This window comes from Lissotriton helveticus, chromosome 4_1 (genome assembly GCF_964261635.1).
Source record: "Lissotriton helveticus chromosome 4_1, aLisHel1.1, whole genome shotgun sequence".
Lineage (NCBI taxonomy): Eukaryota > Metazoa > Chordata > Amphibia > Caudata > Salamandridae > Lissotriton > Lissotriton helveticus.
Genome location: NC_136063.1, coordinates 1930131225 through 1930150468, shown reverse-complemented (window position 1 = coordinate 1930150468; position 19244 = coordinate 1930131225). Strand labels below are relative to the sequence as shown.

Below are 19244 nucleotides of genomic sequence, written 5' to 3'. Positions count from 1 at the left end.
GGGGTGGTCTCTTCACCACGGGGACAGAGTAATTTACTCAGTCCCTATGGCAGAACGGCGAGCCATCGGACAAAATATAAATCAGGCCCTCAGTTCCATAAGGGTTCTACTGAAGCTGCCAACATTCTACACTACTTACTTTGCAAGTAAAGCGCCTACAAAGTTAACAGAGTAGGCAGTAGCATACAGCAAAGATACAGAATGAGTACAGAGGCAGTTCAGAGGCCACTGCTGGGATACAGCTCCAGACCACTGACGGTGCATGCACCCATGTTTGTATGTATGCGCTAGACCTGGCATCATTGGGTGTGGGTTCTCCTGTATTTTTGCCTTTGCCTCCTGTTATGTTGCTGTGTGTTGGACTTTGTTTTGCTGGTCTATATACTTTGGGCACTTTGCCATTGCTGGTTAGTGCCAAAGTGCAAGTGTTCCCCGTAAATTGTTGTTTTGGATTGGTGATTCCATGATTGGCATATCTGATTTACTAGTTAGTCCTTAGTAAAGTGCACTGTGTGTGCCCAGGGCCTGTAAATCAAATGCTGCCAGTGGGTCTGCAGCAATGATTGTGCCACCCACATAAGCAGCCCGTAAAAGTAACTAGGACCTGCCACTGCAGTGTCTGTACTCAGTGTGTGCTGCTATGTTGACCTGGCAAGTGCACACACTTGCAAGGTCCTAGCCTGCCCTTTTCTAACATGTCAGTCACCCCTAAAGTAGACCCAAGGTACCCCTGTGTGCAGGGTGCAGTGAATGTGAAAGGTAGGACATGTTAGAATCAATGGGCACTAGCTACAGGGTAGAAGCTCCTTGTGTATGTTTGCTGATGAAAAAACATTTGTTTTTTATAAAGTTCCTCACCCACCAACCTGGTTGGTGGCATGCTCCATCATCGGGTCCCACCTAAGGCACCGAATGTACCTTGGGTGTGCGTCAACACCTGATTACAGCGGAGCAGGTATTTTGCCGTGAGGCTATTTATAAAAAACTAAAGTTTTTTCAAATGTTTTTTTTCATCTGCAAACATACACAAGGAGCTTCTACCCTGTAGCTAGTTCCAATTGATTCTAACAGATTACTAGGGGAAGTGAACTAGTTCTGGCCTTTACTTTCTCTCCGGCTTGATGTTTATTATAAAGGTAGAACATGCCCTGATGTGTGTGGTATGTCCAATTAGTGAAGTAATGCCAAATTCGCTTTTTTCACTATTGAAAGGCTATCTGTCCCATAGGCTAGAATGGGAGTGTCTTTATAACATCTTATAAATATAACTTACCATTAGGACTAGATTGGAAAGTAAAGTTTGATACAACTGAACTCAAAATGTTAAGATGAATTTAGTGAGGGTGCTTTTTACATTCTGGGTTTGAAAATAACACTTTTAGAAAGTAGTATTTTCTTGCCTAACCATCTAGTATGCCTCTGCTAGGTTGTGTATTGACTGTTTGGCTTTGGAGGTACAGGGACTGGGGATGCGCATTCTTGTCAGACATACCATAGTGCGCAACGTCAAGAAATCCGGATTTAGACGGGGACTCTGCAGACGGAGCTGCCGATTATTCATTTCCTAGGGGGTATGGTGGCCGTTCCTGGTCTGGTAAGGGTGCTGTATGCACCGTTTCTTATCGGCATCAAGGTCCTTGGTCTATGGATGGACATAGCCGTAGTTACTGGTTTGCAGTGGTTTATACGTACATCTTCCAACGTTGACGAGTTCTTTGATAGAACGGGCTTATGCGAGGGAGTAAGGTGTGTTCTAAGTACTTTTCAGAAGTTACTGATTTGCCGTGGTTCATACGTATACCTCCCTACGTTGGTGAGTTCTTTAAAAGAAGGGGCTCATGCGAGGGAGTAAGGTATTTTCTGTTTTCAAGTGTTTCATGTTTGTACATTTGCTAGGCCAGTTCGTTACTTGTTTTCTTCCCCGTTGGTGAGTCACGTTCTGTGGCTCATGCAGGGAAGATAATTTACAGGCATTACTGTTCGCCCTGGTAAGGAGAGTGATGACAACTCTCAAAATTTGTGGCACCATCCACTAAGTGTGCTAAGATACTATGATTGGATAGGTGTGGTTCCAGGAGGGAAACCGAGCCATACCAGCGTATTTGTTTTCTTTGATGGAATATATGAATAACTGTTAGGGGAAATGTTTCTCTTGCATTTACTTTCTGATATTACTCCCAACTGATATAATCAGCATTTGGAGAATCTTTGTGTTTCCTTCAACAGTGGTGGTCCATAGCAGGTAATTTTACCCTGAGAATTCTATGCTCTCTTTTGGTCTTCTCCACCTGATACTAAGTGTTGGACTTGCCCCTTCTGGAAGGTTCACCCCTGAACTTTTTGCCTTTTAATGTTACATCAGTATAATGATTTCTGGTCTTTGCGCACTTTAGCACTGTGGCGCAGTGTAAAGTGCGTGCGCTCTCTGAGTGCGTGTGTGAGATTGACCTGCCCTCCCATAGGAATGCATGTGGAATGTGTGTGTCCATGGTAACTCCTGATGCGTGGGGAGTGCAAGGTTGAGTTTGGTATGTGCGGACTCGTGTGATTAAATGCTGCGCGATGATGTGTGCGGCTTTAATGTGTCTAGTGTGGAAGTGCCACTTCTAGAAGTTGGCCTGCCTGTTCAGTAAATGTGAATTGACTGTCTGGCTTGTGATTGGCTGGAGCTGGCTGGTGTGCCTGGCTCCAGAAGTCAGGATGGGTCTTCCCCGGTGGTGAATGGGGAGATCTGCATGTTGATAACAGGGAGGGGCTGCACCTGGGACCTGAATAGGGCTGGGCTTTCCCTCCACAATGCTGGCTCCGCCCCCTGTGGTGCGACTGATGACCCTAGCCTGTCCTGTGAATGGGGAGAGGGGCTGAGCAAAACAAAGTGCTCCAGAACCAGCTGGGTCTGGTTTTCCCCCACCCTGCACCCTAGAGACAAAAGGATTGGGTGTATAAAAAGAGGCTATGACCTCATGTTAAATGTTCTTGTTTCCTGACTTGAATCTACCAGGGGCGTGCTGCTGCTGGTGCCCTGGGGAAGGCTTGCCTCCCTGGGCCCTGCCCAGGCCCTGGATTGCTGATGGACTGTGTGCTGGGACCCCTCTGCCTTGCCTGGGTGCTGGGGGACTTCTTTTGGACCCTCCTGCCCTCTGCACCTAGAAGGACCTTGTTGCTGGGGCCCTGGTTGCTTAAGGGGTCATTCCTTAGGGGCCTGGTGCTGTCTGTGCACCCAGCGCCTTGAGAGCACTTTATTTGTCCGGGCAGAGCGCTGTCATATTTCCTCTGAGGGAAGCGCTCCTGCCCTTTGTATGCCCCTGAGTGCGCAGGTGCCCACCCTGCGTCTTCGTTTATAATTTATAGTCCCTGCGGGTGCCTACCCTGCTCATTTATTTACTTTTCGGGTGCCACCCCGCTCCTTTGCTTGTTTTGCCTGGCGAGGGAGCCTACCCCTCGTATGCCCCAGAGAAAGAAAATGCTGGTGCCGCCGCCACGGCAAAACTGGAAGCCAGGCCCGCGCCCGCCTGACTGTGGGCGGGGCCTGGATTGCCTCACTTCCGCTTCCCCCGGCCTGGGGGAAGCCATTGCCGCCCTTTCCGGTCTCCCGTGAGGAAGGGGAGACCGGGGATGCTGCCCGCCGCCGCCCTAGTAGAGGAGTGCCCCGGTGAGTGAGGGCTGGGCGGGAGACATGGCCTGCGCTGATCTTCAGGGCAGCCCAGCTCGACAGAGGGCTGCCCCAACACTAAGTCCCGGTTCCGAGATGGGGGACCGGGTGAAGCGGGCTGGGCGCCTTGTGAAGGCGGGGCTCTCATGTGGTGAGAGAGCCCCGCAAAGCGCTACCGCCGCACCGGGCAGAGACCGGTAAGTCGGGCCTCTCCATTTTAACAGTGCCTGTGTAAGGCACAGCGTCAGGGGTGCATGTAGGGCGGCCCTGGATGGCAGTGGGCCGCCCCAACGTTTTTTTAATGACTTCCCTGAGACTCGGATGGCTCCAACGATTGGGGCCTTTCTTCACCTAAGTGGGGCCAGGGGCAGTGTCAAGCCCCAGTTATTCTCCGAACCCGAGGGCTCCAACGTGTTGGGGCATTGTTTTTGTTTAGAGCCTACGTGGCTCTCACGTGGTTGGTAGCAGTTTTGCCTTGCATAGCCTACGAGGCTCCCACGTTTTGCGCAGTCTTTGGTCCAGAGCCAGATAGCTCCAACATGATTTATTTGCCGAGCCTAAATGACTCCAGCAGTTGGGGCAGTTTTTATCCTGAGGGGCTAGTGAGAGGCCCTGTCGCAATTTGCTTCCGAGCTGCCCAGAAAGTAGTGGGCAGCTGGTTATTCTTTCTAGGGACACGTACTTTGCATGTAGGAGTGAGACGCACTCCTTCATCCCTACTTTGGCCTTCCTCAGCTGTGCAGCACTTAGTGACAGCTGCAGCGTTTAGGCCCTGTTCTTGTCCTCAGCTGCCAAGCAAGTAGTGGGCAGCTGCTACATTTAAGTTTTGGCGCAGTGGCGCAACCTGGACCCTAATGTGATTTATGTGCAATGCTGATTTATGTGCTGATGCTTTTGGGTGTTAGGCAATGTACTGTGTGTAGTATGTTTTGCGCACTCTGTGTTCTGATACCTCTAACTGTGTTTATGCTTAGGAGGTTGTGTTTCCTAGTATAGGTTATGCTAGTGAGTTCATGGTTCCCTGCGTGATATATGCCTAAGGTGTTTAGGATTGCGTAGGGTGTATTTACTTTTTACCAGTGGTTACTGGTTGTGTGCTACATTTTCCATTTGGTTCTACAATGATTCTATGTTCTAAGTGCTATTCCTACTAAGTGCTAGTTCTACCAAGTGCTTATTCCTGACAGTGGTCCATGTGGCCCGGTCCTATGTACATAATCCCCTGTAAATTCCGCCGTGCCAGTGGCACAGTGTAAATTGTGTGTTTATTATCTAATGTGTTTGGTATAATACAAAGGCTATTTTTATATATAACCTTGTCGGAGTTCCTTTTGTGGGGGGCCTGGGATGTTGTTGCTGGTGGGTGCGTGTGCAAATGCTTTACACCTTGCCTCCGGGATAAGCCTGTCTGCTCGGGCCAAGCTACCAAGGGGGTGAGCAGGGGTTATCTTTGGCGGGTGACTTCCTTGCCCTGACTAGAGTGGTGGATTTTGCCTGGCTTTGGCAAAAGCCTTAGCCAACAGGAAATTGCCATTTCTAACACTAAGGCTATGTGTGATAGGAACTGTATTCACTCCTCAGCGGGGTATGGAGCTCATTTAGACACATAGGTACTTACATATCTCCTTTGTTTCCTTCTTACAGTATTGGTGCTGAGAAGTTGTCATCACCTGCTCACCTCCCTGTTAGAAGGTTGCATATTTTTTTCCTTTCCTGGTAATTACAGGGGTTCAAATTACTTCCATGAGCATTTAGAGTAGTAGTTTCGCTTCCACAGAAGAGTATCACTATATTCTCTTTTTGTTTTCATAGGTCTCCCTCCCTGCAGTCCCCATCCTTTCCTTTCCCGCTTGACCATCCTAAAGTCTGCGTATATATCTATTCCAGACTTGGGGCTGTCGAGAGGTGGACCCCTCTGAGCATCGGTTCGACCCCGAGGATACGTTTGGAACTGGACAGTGTCACATCCCGCATTTTCGTGGAACAGAACTGTTTTACCTTTTAGGAATCATATTTTTAGTACTGTATTGTGGATTTTTGTCGCTTTGGTCTTGTTTTGGTTTAGATAAAGATTACTTATTTTTCTAAACAAGTGTGGGGTTCATTTGCAGTGTTTTCACTGTATTACTGCTTTACACACTGTTTCTGAGATAAGCCTGTCTGCTCATGCCAAACTACCAAGGGGGTGAGCAGCGGTTATTTAAGAAGTGTATCCCCTTACCCTGACTAGGAAGAAGGGTCCCTACTTCGAAAAAGGTACCTACCTCTGCCAACTAGAGACCCCCATTTCGAACAGTATGTATGTATGTATGCAGTATCTGTATCGCCAAAGGACAGCAGAGCAATAAGATGATGCACTCTGCATGCACATTTTTGATAGAGAGGCTTGAAAACTGCAAGAAAATTAGGGACATTTTATACAAGGACAATCACAAAGATAGAATCAAGACTGGATTCAACAGGTGCCGCATAGAGAAGAGCATGGCTGATAGTTATTTACATCGAATTCACGTGATGTCACATATAGTAGTTCAGTCTTTACAGGACATAGAGTGCGTTGTGTTTCAGTACATACCAACGCATTGCGCTCCACATGTGCTTTTGTCCGCTCCACTTCATCCTGCTGGACTCGATGAAAAATAGAAGAATCTGCACCTTTGCAGAAGAGTAAGATCTTTCCTGAAGGAAGAGATAACAGACCACAATGACAACATGTAGAACTCACACCCAACTGCTTCCTCGTGCACACCTATTGGCAAGAACTACACCTGCTTGTTATTCAAAGAATATGATTCCGAGAACGTGCCATGGCAATAAACAAGGAAAGGTTGAATTATCCAATAATTCTGTCACTGTCTTGCATTCAAAATTGGTATTTATTCAGGGCTTTAAGTGGGATGAAAAAACCTGGGGGGGGAGGTCTCTCAAAGGGGCGTGGCCAATGTAATTAAAGGTGAGTCTTAAAAATACATAAACTAGAAATCTGTGCATAGTGTGCCGCCCAACTTGTATTTTGCTGTTTCTGTCATTACATCCAGATATATAATACAATAAGTCAGGACTACTGGCTTTGTCAATGGTTGTTAGTTGCATAAGATAAATAAGCAGCAACTATGGCTTGTATATAATATTGAAAAAGCTTCCACTTAAAGCCCTGGTGACACCACAGCAATGTTGCTGCTCCTGACCTTCAAAAAGAGAAGGAAAATCCAGAGAGAAAACGTCTCTGCTTAAAAGATTTCCCTTCCCTTACAATGCTCAACTGGCATGACGTCATGCCGTAACTTCTCCACTAGTGACGTGCATGCTTTCACTGCAATCCGGAAAAAGCGGACCGCCTATGCCATGACACAAAACAGAGCCCAATAGAGACCCCTTTTGACGCCCCCTTAAGAATTTGCCGATGCTCAGCACCGGTGAGACCCGGCCAATGAAAGCCCTGTATTCATTCATTCATTCATTCCATCTTTCCTAGATGGACAATCCTCTGCCACAAACATGACTAACATACCTATTTTTAGAGTGTACGTCCTTTGCTCTATTGCCAGATATTGAGTGTTTATTGTTATCCAACTACATTTTTTCCATTTTATTGCCCTTGGAAGATGGACGGCTGAGTGGATACGCTGGGATTTGAACCTGTAACCTAGGGGTTAAGCACAGATCCCTGTAATGGATGCATTAGTTCATTGAACCACCAGTGGCGGCTGCTACCTGGAAGCAGCAGTGAGGCAGGGTGGGAGGGGGCGGGGGGATGGGTTGAAAAAAAATCACTTCTCTACCGGCTGGCCAGCCGCTGCCGCCTCTCCAGAGTCTTCTTCTTGGCTTCTTAGGGGAAACAGGAAGCACCAGGGCACACACGCTCCCCACAGTCAATCACAATGCTGCAATGCAGCATTGTGATTAGTCTGAGCGCTGTGACACAGCGCTCAGCCAGGAGCTGAAGGGGAGGGCATGTTCTCCATGCAGGCTGTAATGCTATGTGCGCAGGCCTGCCGAAGAGGGCAGGCCTATCACATGCTCACTAAGGACTGCAAACCACTTCTCCTCCTGCTCTGAGAGCAACCCCGCTCTACAAAGACACCGCAAAGGGAAAAGGCAAAAAGACAATAACCTTGAGTAATTATTTTATTGTTCCTTTATTTACACCGCATAAAGCAGTAAGGCGACTAAGGCAATACTGGCCATAGCGGGCACTGGGCGTTTCCCTGGGAGGCCACTAGGGTGGGGGCCGGTTTTGGGACCCTGGGGGGCCATTTTTGTTACAAGGGGTCGGCAATATCGGCCCCCTGTAACAAAATCGGCCGAAACCGGCCCTCGCAAACTGCTCAGCTGCACTACTCCTCACCCCAGGGGTGGGGATGGGGGGGGCAGCTGAACCGTTTGCCAGGGCCGGTTTCTGTTCCCAGTCCGGCCCTAAAGGCGACACTCCTCCGCCACTATGAGCCACCCGATCCAGCATTCAAGAGACACACTAACAGTGAAGGAACTCAACTCTCCATTACACCAGGAGAACACAAACAAATCAGCAGTCAATGGAAAAGACATAGGAATATCTGTTGTTTCATTGGAAACCTGGGAGCAGACTTTTAATCGAGGGGATAGGATAATCCCTTCATGCCTTTGGTTTGAGAATCACTCCTCTGACACCGACCTTGCTTTAAAGATCTCTGCAGCATGTGTTTAGTATATATTTTGAACAGAGTCTAGCATATAATAAGCCTGACTCGTCCTCCCAATGGACAGACTTTGATTTCTTGCAAACTTGCCACTGTCTCGGCTCGAAAACATGACAACGAGACCTGGATTTCTGAATCAGCACCAGACCTTGGCTTAGTTCTGATCTAAGCTATAGAAAGCGTACGCTCCCACACTGCCGGCACTGGATGCAGGACGTTCCAAGGCTGCGCTTACTGCAGGAGTCACTGTGCATGCAATATTAATATTTATCTGCTTGGATACATACACCGAGGTAGTACTTACTGCAGCACATCACAAACAATCAAGTGATCATGGCCGGCTAGGCGTGGTGCACTGTGAGGACTCACATCATCCCGCGTATTATCTACCTTACCCAGAGGCACCTCGTAGCACGGCCGTGTTGGGAGCTGTGACCGAACTTTCACAGGGCCAAACCAATCTCACCCTATGGAAGGACTCCCCAACTCGCATATAGCAGCTTGATCAAGAGCAAGACTTTCCTCAGAGAAAGTCATGCAGTAACAGTGTAAAACATAAACAGAACAACACTAAGGTATAAAGGACGAACGCAAAAGGTCCAAACCAAGTTACTGAAAAAGCCATGTGACAAACAAGCATTGGAAATGCAATAGGTCTCGCACCATTAGAGTTACTGTTTTTAGAATTGTTTATGGGTTTTTTTTGTAAATGTTTAACATTTTTGTTTCCTGTAGCCAATGCTAAAGAATTACAAATAAAAAAAGCCATAAACATTTCTAAAAGCTCTAACTGAAATGGTCTGAGACCTATTGCACTGTGTGAGGGTGAGGGGTTGAGGGTGAGTGAGGGTGAGGGTGGGTGAGGGTGAGTGAGGGTGAGTGAGGGTGGGTGAGGGGTTGAGGGTGAGTGAGGGTGAGTGAGGATGAGTGATAGTGAGGATGAGTGAGAGTGAGGGTGAGTGAGGGGTTGAGGGTGAGGCGTTGAGGGTGAGTGAGGGTGAGGGGTTGAGGGTGAGTGAGGGTGAGTGAGGGTGAGTGAGGGTGAGGGGTTGAGGGTGAGTGAGGGTGAGGGGTTGAGGGTGAGTGAGGATGAGTGAGAGTGAGGGTGAGTGAGGGGGTGAGGGGTTGAGGGTGAGTGAGGGTGAGGGGTTGAGGGTGAGTGAGGATGAGGGTGAGTGAGGGTGAGTGAGGGGGTGAGGGGTTGAGGGTGAGTGAGGGTGAGGGGTTGAGGGTGAGTGAGGATGAGGGTGAGTGAGGGTGAGTGAGGGTGAGTGAGGGTGAGGGGTTGAGGGTGAGTGAGGGTGAGGGTGAGGGGTTGAGGGTGGTGAGGGTGAGGGTGAGTGAGGGTGAGTGAGGGTGAGGTGTTGAGGGTGAGTGAGGGTGAGTGGTTGAGGGTGAGTGAGGGTGAGTGAGGGGTTGTGTCTTAACTTTGGTCCCAGCACCATGAAACAGGAGTCTCTTGAGGGGATAAAGGTGGGCCTGGCAGTCAAATGTGTGCTGTCATTGGCGAGGAGTCAAATAATCAGTGATGCCTCTCGTTGCTCTTAACTTTGGTCCCAGCACCATGAAACAGGAGTCTCTTGAGGGGATAAAGGTGGGCCTGGCAGTCAAATGTGTGCTGTCATTGGCGAGGAGTCAAATAATCAGTGATGTCACTTTCGCTATCCTCAGCGAATTAATGAGCTGATGTCCATGTGCATATACATTCCACTCTGTACCGCGAGGATTGTTGTGGGTGAAAAACGCTCTTAAACTTATATCCTGGAGGCGTGATCCAAACCAGGTTTTCTAGACGCACAACAAAAAGCAACGGTTTATAAAAAATATATAATTGGAGAGGTTAAAATGTGATTCAAATAGTAATTCAATTTCCCCCCCCCCCCTCTCTCGCGGTCCTTGCTTCCTGGAAGGGAGCCATGCCCTTGGGGCGGGGTGCTGCAAAGCAGGACAGGCTGTGGTATGCACGTGCAACAGGAAATGAGGCAGCCTGCGCCCACGAGGACTCTCTCGAGCAGGGTTAGGTGCACAGTTTGTTTAGAATGTGTCCGTCCTGTAAACTGAATGTTGCACCTTTGAACTTGTCGCGGGAAAGGCAGAGTTTTGTTTTTAATATACAAAATGTTTTACCTCTGCAGAGACGTCTGGTCCTCGAGGAAGGAATGCATGGTTTCCCAAAGTCCAGCAGCATGCCCTACTCCCAGAGTCGAGGCGAACATCCATCACCCCATAAACCGTTTCCCACGGCTTTTTACGAAAGTCAATAGATTACAGATATAAACAAGACGGAGGGAAGGAAGATAAGGGGAGGGGGGAGGAGAAATGCGACACGGCGGGCAGGGGAGGGGGCGGAGCAGGGAGAAGGAACAGACGAAGGAACGGCAGATAAGGGGAGGGGGGAGGAGAAATGCCCCCTGGAGGTCTGAACCTGGTGCTTACTTCTGGAGGGCGTTGGAATCACCCTGTGAGAAGCGGCTTATTGTGGCTCGAGGGACGGAGGGAGAGAGCAGCAGCCCGGGTGGGGCTTTTTCCTGTGCGCGGGATGTTTGTCAAGCATGGTCGCATTTCAGTTACAGGAAACGGTACCCACGTGAGAGCCGGCATACTGACCGCGTTGCTCAATGTGGGAAGCACGTGGTGGCTGACGGGGGGTGGGGGGGGGGGTATATGGGATGTGTGCGTTTGAACATTGTGCACCTAAAGCAACTGCTTTCAGCGTTGATGAAGCAATAAATGTTCACGCTCTTGAGCAGTCATCTGTGCAACTCCCAAAATGCACAGTAATCGGCCGAAGCACACTTGCGTGCAGTTGTGACATTAATAACTCCCTTTTAGGGTTGGACGCTTTGCTGTGAACTCCGTGAACTGCAAATTATTGTAATGTTTCTGAAGAAAAAAAGCAAAACTCACGCTTTTTTCAATGAAAAGTAACAATATAGATACTTCAAAGTTCTGCTCAGACTGTGGAGTATTCCCCAATCATCGGTGTGCTTATACATTGCGAATTCAGAGCTACAGATTTATCTATACTGGCCGTAGGCTGCTTTGGAGCGACACGGCGGGCAGGGGAGGGGGCGGAGCAGGGGCCTGGCAGCTGGCAGGGGTCAGGGCATCTAAATTTGAGTGACACAAAATGGGACTATAACTAATGTGGCAGAGATATGGGGAGTGGGTGGGCGAAGCTAATCCCCATATGTACGTTAAAAATGCTAAAAAAATCTGCTGCTGTTTTTATCTCACCATTAACTGATTTCCAAACTCAAAAACCGTGCAAGAAAATAGCAGCAAGGAATTATCACAAGCACTCAGTGGGATTCCATGATGGCGGTACATCAACTACTGGGCTGAGGTGGACTGGAACTGACCTAGGAGGGGGGAGGAGGGAGGAGAAATGCGTCTCGGCCGGAGCAGGGGGCGGAGCAGGGAGAGCGGGCTTTTAAAATGTACTTCACACGGCCGGCCGGTCGTGAAACTGAAAGCATGGCCGGCCGGCCGGCCGTGAAAGCCTTTGATGCCGCAGGGGGTGGAGCGGCACCAGCTGGGAGAGTAGGCAAGGCAGGCGGCTGGGGGCATGTGCACGCGCTTTTAAGCTCAATGCGCATGCGCATTGAGCTTAAATTTCTCGTGCACTGCAAGGAATCGCCACGATTCCTTGCAAGTTGGATAAAGAGTGGATAAGCCACCATAGTCTCGCTTGCTCGATGCGCATGCGCATCGACAGGCGAGACCTAAAAAGGAATGAAATCGGACATATGGATCAAACATCAAAGCAACAAGAAACTGAGAATACTTTGCAGGTAAAACACAGCTCTCTTCAGTCACAGCAAATAGCTGTTTTCTCAGAATGGCCGGAAGGGGCAGCAGTGTATTTAGTTTTGACCACTGAAGGATACAGTGCTCACAAAGACAGCAGGGGAAGAACATTTTTAGGAAAGATTTATTTAAAATTGCAAGTTCTCCTTCAGAAGAATTACCCAAATGCAGACTAAATGCTCTTCCTTAACAGTATCTTAGTAAAATATGTCAAATGATTAGGACTGGTTCATCCACCTCATGCTTTACAGCTGTGGTGTACTTTTCATCATCAGGTAGTCACTGTTCTCTACATACCTTTGTAAAATTGACTTCAGTTGCTTCTCAATTCCCTGCAACCACTTGGATGTTGTGTCCACTCAGTTAAAATGACTTGGCCTAGGTATACCATTAATGTATGCTTCTAGTACCACAGATCCTACTACATTTCAAGAAATAACTAAACACCACAGCCTGCCCTGTTAATCCTAATGTATACTGTGCTTTAGATCTGACCTGTCCTCATCATCCTTGCTTTGGTAAAGTGCATACATACCGTGAAGAGTCTCCTCACTGTCAAAGAAACATTCCGCTCTGAATGCGCATAACACATGTAATGGTCCTATGAGCCATACAAACTAGAATGATGGCTTCTTTGTGACAAGATATTCAAATGAGAAAGCAACAGAAGGAACTAAGCATCTTTTAGTAAAGCGGAGAAAACCAAGACACCATAAACCCTCTGACTACAAGCATGTCTGAGATAAGCTTACAGCACTTGATAGCAAGTGAGTCACAGGCAGGGCCAGAGTGGGAACAGCAATCAGCCCTGGCAGATTGCTGCTCAACTGACCCTTGGAGGCGAGGGGAGTCGGGGGGGAGGGAAAGGGGGGGGCTGGTGCAAGCAAAAAGCACCGCTCCTGCTTTTGTTACAGGGGGGCCAATATTGCAGCACTGCTGCAAAACCGTCCCCCAATGACAAAAATGGCCCCACAGGCACAAAACCAGCATCCACCCTTATATCCACTGTATGAAGTCTCCACTGAGGAGGGTGGATTTAGAAGGGAAGAGGTTAGTAATTAGGTTTTATTTAGGCAAAGGTCTGAACTCCTTTCTGGACGGGGAAGGCACGTTTTTTTAACAAAACCATATTACAATGACATGATTCATGTGAGCACAAGACCTGCATTGTAGCTCTCTGCTTAGATACTGTAGTGGCCACCAAGAAACAACCATTCAACAAGTGAAGTTGAAGGACTACCATTGCTTAGCTCTAAAAGATGAGTCCATTCATTAAATTTCGCCCAGCAGTGCATGCGCTGTCTCTTCGAGCCATGCTGTATTCACTCTGTGGGCTTACAGCCTGCCAGTTGCTTTTCATTAGTTTCTTCGCGTATCTTTCCCAAAAGCTTACTTTTATGTGGGTATTTTTGTCCCTCCTTCTTGTGTCTTGCACCCTCTCACGGAGCAGTAGTCTATTACTTCTATCCTTTCACTTTTTTCTATTTCAGTTTCTGTATGTGCACTATTTATTATGTTTCTTTGAGCCCATATTTTGGAAAAGTTTCCTTTTTGTTTCTTTGTAGTGTTCATGCTCCTAGCGCCATCTCTGTAAACAAGCCTGTAAATCTTGTCACATTCGAGTGCCTGTTTCGTCCACTACCCAATTTCCTCATTGCTGCTTGCCCCCTCCATCGTCGACCGCTCTTTCCATCTCCTCCCCCCCCCCCTCGAGTCCCACTCTAGATTCCCAGCCCCTTGATAAGACTGCTTCCAATGGAGAGCTACTCGTGAGACTGCCAATCATCCCACAAAGGCACATTGCATTAACAATAATTACCGCAACCATATATAGAAACCCAAACTTTACAGCTATGTATTCTATAAAATGAACTGTTAGTGCACTGTCTTGCGGCTAGTCTGCGAGTTCCAAAAGTTAATGTTCAGGAGCAAGGAAAGCAGTTGTGCGAGTACTCTAATTCAACTTCTTCCTGCTGCATCACATGACTCAAGTGCACCGATGGGTTGCGCAGAGGTGATGCTGCAAGACGTGATTGAGATAAAGACATTGATTCACACTGTTAAGTCAAACCGCAACAGCAATGCTCCACAAACCAGCTACCACTTCAATCATATGCTGTGATGCTCTGCCTTGACAGTATGCAGAGCACCGCTGCCTTTGAATTAGGTTTATATATAAATACCTTACACATACAACTTCTGTAATGAATGGAGGCTAAAATAAGACCTCCTCTCCTGCTTAAGTAACCAAGTCTCTGTGTGCTGTGCCAAAATGGCTTAAAGGCATATACCATACCTTGCTGAACACATGCCAAAGGAAGCTTATGTAATCTGCAGTAATGGCTTCAATGGCATTGAGGTGCTGCATGGCATTAATGTTTCAGCCGATTAACATAGACAAAAAACATTTGCAATGCCAGTAGGTCTACCGAGGCGGACAAAACATACATCACTTAATCAGCAAAACATTAAAAACTATTTTATTAGCACAAAGACAAACCATCTACACTTACTATCCACACAACTACTGTAGAATAGAGAAAACAAAATAGAGCCTCTCGCAAAAGCGAGACTTATTGGCTTTGCCAATGCTTGTTTTAGATGCCTACAAAAGAAATTTTTGGGAATTGGAAGTTGCTTCGAAGTATTCTCTTATAGATGAAAATAATTCAGTGAACTCTTTGCCCTAGATATCAAGAAGGCAGACCTTCCGGTATTGGGCCCTGGAACCGTGGATGGCAAGTCCTATTCTAGGCACATGGGCCAGACAAATTGAGCCTCATAATAAAAAAAAAAGGTATCAGAGTAACACCAGATTAACACAAAACAAAAACCAGAGAGTGGAAACCACAGCCCCAAACCAATTGAAAAAATGGTGCGAAACACAAAATTCAATGGGATAATTGGAAGACACAAAGCAGAAATACCAAAAATCAATGGTGCATATATCAAGTGTTTTGCTCAAAGACAAGAGAAACAGAAACTTCATGAAAAATAACTATTAAAGCAAACACCCTAAAAAAATATTGGTTTTCAGAAAAAAATTAAATAGGGCAAGGTCTATTTGGACCTAAAGACTTCTGGACAAGCCCAACTGTACTGGCCTACCCATTTTAACTTTTAAGCTCTTTCTGCATCACGAGCAAACATAGATCAAGTGCCTCAAAACATTCTTTGTATCTCATGGTTGTCCTATAACGTTTTCATTGATATGATGCACCATAATTGAAGTCTAATGGAGGAAGATCGTTCACGGTAAAATTCTATAGAATGTGGCACGACAATTTGAGGCTGAAATCGGTGACTTGTCCTCTTCTGTGGTCTTCAAATATACCTGAAGGTAGTTGTTTGAGGACTGTGTGGCAACGTGACATGAGCAACTAGAACTACCGCGCTATACATGTGTGTTATAATTTCTAATATTTGTTTTATCCAAATAATGAACGAGGCAGAAAATGTAGCATTGGATCGCCCGTGGACACCAGAGCCGCAGTCCAAGTCCTTCTACTTCCAACATCAGGATTTACCACATCTCTACAGGAAAGATGTGTAAACCCAGTGATTGAAAGAACAACACAGTTTGACAATCAATAGATGATTACTGATTATATGTCATGGAAGTGGATAAAGGCGGCCTCTAATATGTTTTGAACTTAGATGGTGGTTGCTTCACGTGAAATCTCTTGTGGACTGTTCAATGTTCAGGGCAAAATATAGGGTGGAGAAGTAAGCTGTGTTTTGTACCAAACAATTTACACCTACAGTCTTACCTGCACTGTTTTTCACCAGAACGCTCATTCGTCGACGGACGGGGTCAAAGTTTAAAACATGGAGGAGCTGATACCTAAAAAGACATAACAGGCAGTACAGAACTGATGGTTTTAACTCGAAGAAATATACAAAAGATAAAGAAAAATAAGGGAGTATGACATTAGGCAGATAAACAGAAAAATAGAAGGCATTTAGAAGTTTTCCTCATTGGTTAAATGCAGAGCTACTGAACTCGTAGTGTAGACAGCTAGTCTATAATACCAATATAGTAACTCTGCGGTACAATGGTAATTCTGAAGAACAACGGTGCGATAAATGACCAATTGAGAAATGTGAGTAAGAGCACATTGATATTCGAGTTACGGAATCAAATCACATATTACAAATAGGCAACTCTTCAAACTAAAGGTCTGAGATCATAAATTGATTCAAATTAGGACCACCAGTGAGAGCCTGTGAATCTATATATTTTTTTTAAACAAATGTTATTAAGTTTTGGCAGATAATAGAGTATACATGATGTATGCTGTAGACATAGTAGTGCAAGAACATGAAAAGCCCAGCATGGGGCCATCACAGATATGTACACCAACTGCGCCAGTAGAACTTTCAGGTGATGAAGCACATAAAATATAACAACAAAAGATGATCAGGGTACATACAGAGCATGTGTCGCATTAATTTCAACATAGTAACAAATTTAGACTTGGTAATTATAAACAACTCCACACCCTAACCCCAATTAGCCTTCTGCCACTAGAAATTCTTGGAAAGGTGTAGCAATGGGAGGGTCCTTGGAAACAGGGGGAGGACAACAGAGACAATTTACAGTGTACGAGGTCGACCTAGCGTACACCCGAACATCTGGGAGACACGGGTGCCCTAACATGTAAATTTGGCTCTGTATCTCTAAGTTATGGGCTGTTTGCGTAGTCCAAACTATTCGTACCTACGCAGTGCGCAACCCTCTGCTGTACCTCAGTGAATAACCTCCTCCCACCAGCTGACCACAAGGGGGGGCTCTGGCGGACTTACAGTATATGGTAATCTGTCGCTTGGCAAGCAGGAGCACCAGGTCTGCAAAACGTGAGATGATTTTGGAGGTCTTGGGGACTGGAAGCAGGCCTAAGAGGCAGTGCTCCACTGGGCTTCAGTGTTCGACCCCTGTCAGTTCCTCAAGGGAAGAGGGAACATCTGCCCAGTACAACCTCAGGGAGGGCAGTCCCAGAGCATATGTACCAAGTGCGGGGGGGTCTGCATGATATCTGGGGCAGTGCAGGGGCACTGTAGGAAACAACTTGTGCAGTTTCTATGGTGTGAGGTATGCTCTGAGCAACAGTGAGAATTGGATACATTTAAATCGGGAGTTGCAGTAGATCAAACTGGGATATTCCAGGAGGAAGCGCCACTCCTTGTAATGCAGGACTTGGCCAAAATCTTCCTCCCACAAGCTTGTACAGGCACCAATGAGAAGTGCAAGTGCACGTGTAGGCCTTTATATAGCCATTTTACCAGGTTGCTACCTGTGCCCATTTCGTACACAGCCTGGATGAATGAGTGGCTCTCTGGTTCTGACCCCGTTGGTGCCCAGTGTGTGTGAGAACGAAGTAGGAGATGTTGGCGTGGGTCTAAAACTGGGTAGCGCACTTCCCACCCTGCTCCAGTGGGAGTTGCAGCTTGGATAGGCCTACTACGCGTCTCCCTGTGCCTCATAAAAGATTAATGAGTAAAGAGTTGAGCAGCCTGAACTATACCGCTTGGCATGATTAACATGGAGGCCAGAGAGTTCGCTAAACGTATCAAGCAGGATGACAAGGGGTGTAAGGTCCATAGTCAGGTCAAGTATGTTTATGATCATATTGTCCGCATACAGGGAAACAGCATGTTGTAGCGGGCCATGTTATATGCACCAGTCTCCTGCCGTATGTCTGATACTTTGTGCTCGTGGTTACATCAGAAGTAAGAAGAGAAGCGGAGACAGGAGGCATCCATGCTTAGTGAAGCAATAGTTTGAGTAAGGGGGAGATGTGTGTGGGCCCGTCTGTGCAGTGGGATCTGTGCATAAGAGTTTGACCCAACTAATGTAGGGTTGGGGAATGCCAAACCTCTTTAGTGTGGCGAACACATACTCCCAACCCAGAGTATCATACACGTCCTGGAGGTTGAGAAAGAGGAATCTTTCAGTAGGGTAATGGGCCTTTGACACCTCCATGACCTAGTACAGAAGTTGGATATTTAAGGAGGTGCACCGGCGTAGGCTAACCCATTTTGATTGGTGTGTATCAAGTCCGGCAGAATAAGGAGCAGCCACCTCGCCAGTACCTTCCTCAATATCTTATATTCGGTTGTTAACAAAGATAGGGGCCTGTAGGAGTACATGTCCTACGAGTCACAGCATGGCTTAAGTTTTGTATAATGTTTCTAGGTGTGGCAGCAAACGGGAAGGAAAAGTGGCATAAATTTCGACTGGTAAGCCGTGTAGTACAGGGATCTTACAAAGCCACCCCCGCAGGCCTCCCACAATACATGGATCAAGAGCAGAAAGTGTGGAACAGAATGTTAAAAAAATAACAATCAAACCCCAATACTCTGTCCAGCAAGGAACATACATTTGACCAAAAATGTAAACATAGCTCAATAGAGCATAAGCTGGAGCAACTGCTTAGGTGGACGACCAGTTGAGTGTGTCCACAGCGAGAGGGTAAAAACACACAACTTTACCCCAGGGCGCCCCAGGAAGAACTCCGCATAGTGGTACAGCATAAAAAGTTACATACAATACTTCAGTCCATGGTGACGTGGAGGACCATACTTGTCTTCTAAATGTCTTGGGACGTAAGAATAATACTTCATGACTGGAGGCAAGAAGGTGGGGTGGTCAGATCACCACATCCGCCGTTTGTGGTGTCACCGTGGGAAAGAGGGCTATGCTCATATTAGACTCAGTGTCTTAGACAGCACTGGTGAACAAGCTAGTTGGGGGGCAATAGGATCGTTGCAGTCTGGACAAATTCATGGTGGCCAACACCGTACATGGCTCCTCCAATGCCTAATGAGGAGAACAGGCTTCCCAGGAAGGGGGCACCCGAAGGGTCCCACACTGTGGCGTTGAGGGAGCCCATGAGAAGTTCTTTGCGATGGCTCCTGGAGGAGGGCAGTGGGTATTTGGGTATTGTGTTTCCAGCCAGTCCCAGACAGACTCAGGGATGTCAAAGAACAATGTTTTTTGGTCATGAACAACTCTTGGGCATGTTGGAAACATCAAAGCGTATGGCAGTACCTCCAATCAGAGCAGTGTCTTTGCTGCAAGAAAGGAGGCACACTTGCGCTCA

At 47.0% G+C, this 19244-nt stretch overlaps 1 protein-coding gene across 5 annotated transcripts in view; it reads right to left on the bottom strand.

Annotated features, from left to right (window-relative positions):
- The window catches only part of ATP11C (ATPase phospholipid transporting 11C (ATP11C blood group)), a 905856-nt gene that overhangs the window by 201557 nt on the left and 685055 nt on the right, over positions 1–19244 (bottom strand). For all 5 annotated transcript variants that reach the window (XM_078688608.1, XM_078688607.1, XM_078688609.1 and 2 more), the window contains exons 16-17: positions 15912–15985; positions 6228–6331 (exon numbers count right to left, since the gene is read on the bottom strand). In XM_078688608.1, coding sequence (XP_078544734.1) covers positions 6228–6331; positions 15912–15985 — 178 coding nt within the window. The remainder of the gene's footprint in view (positions 1–6227; positions 6332–15911; positions 15986–19244) is intronic.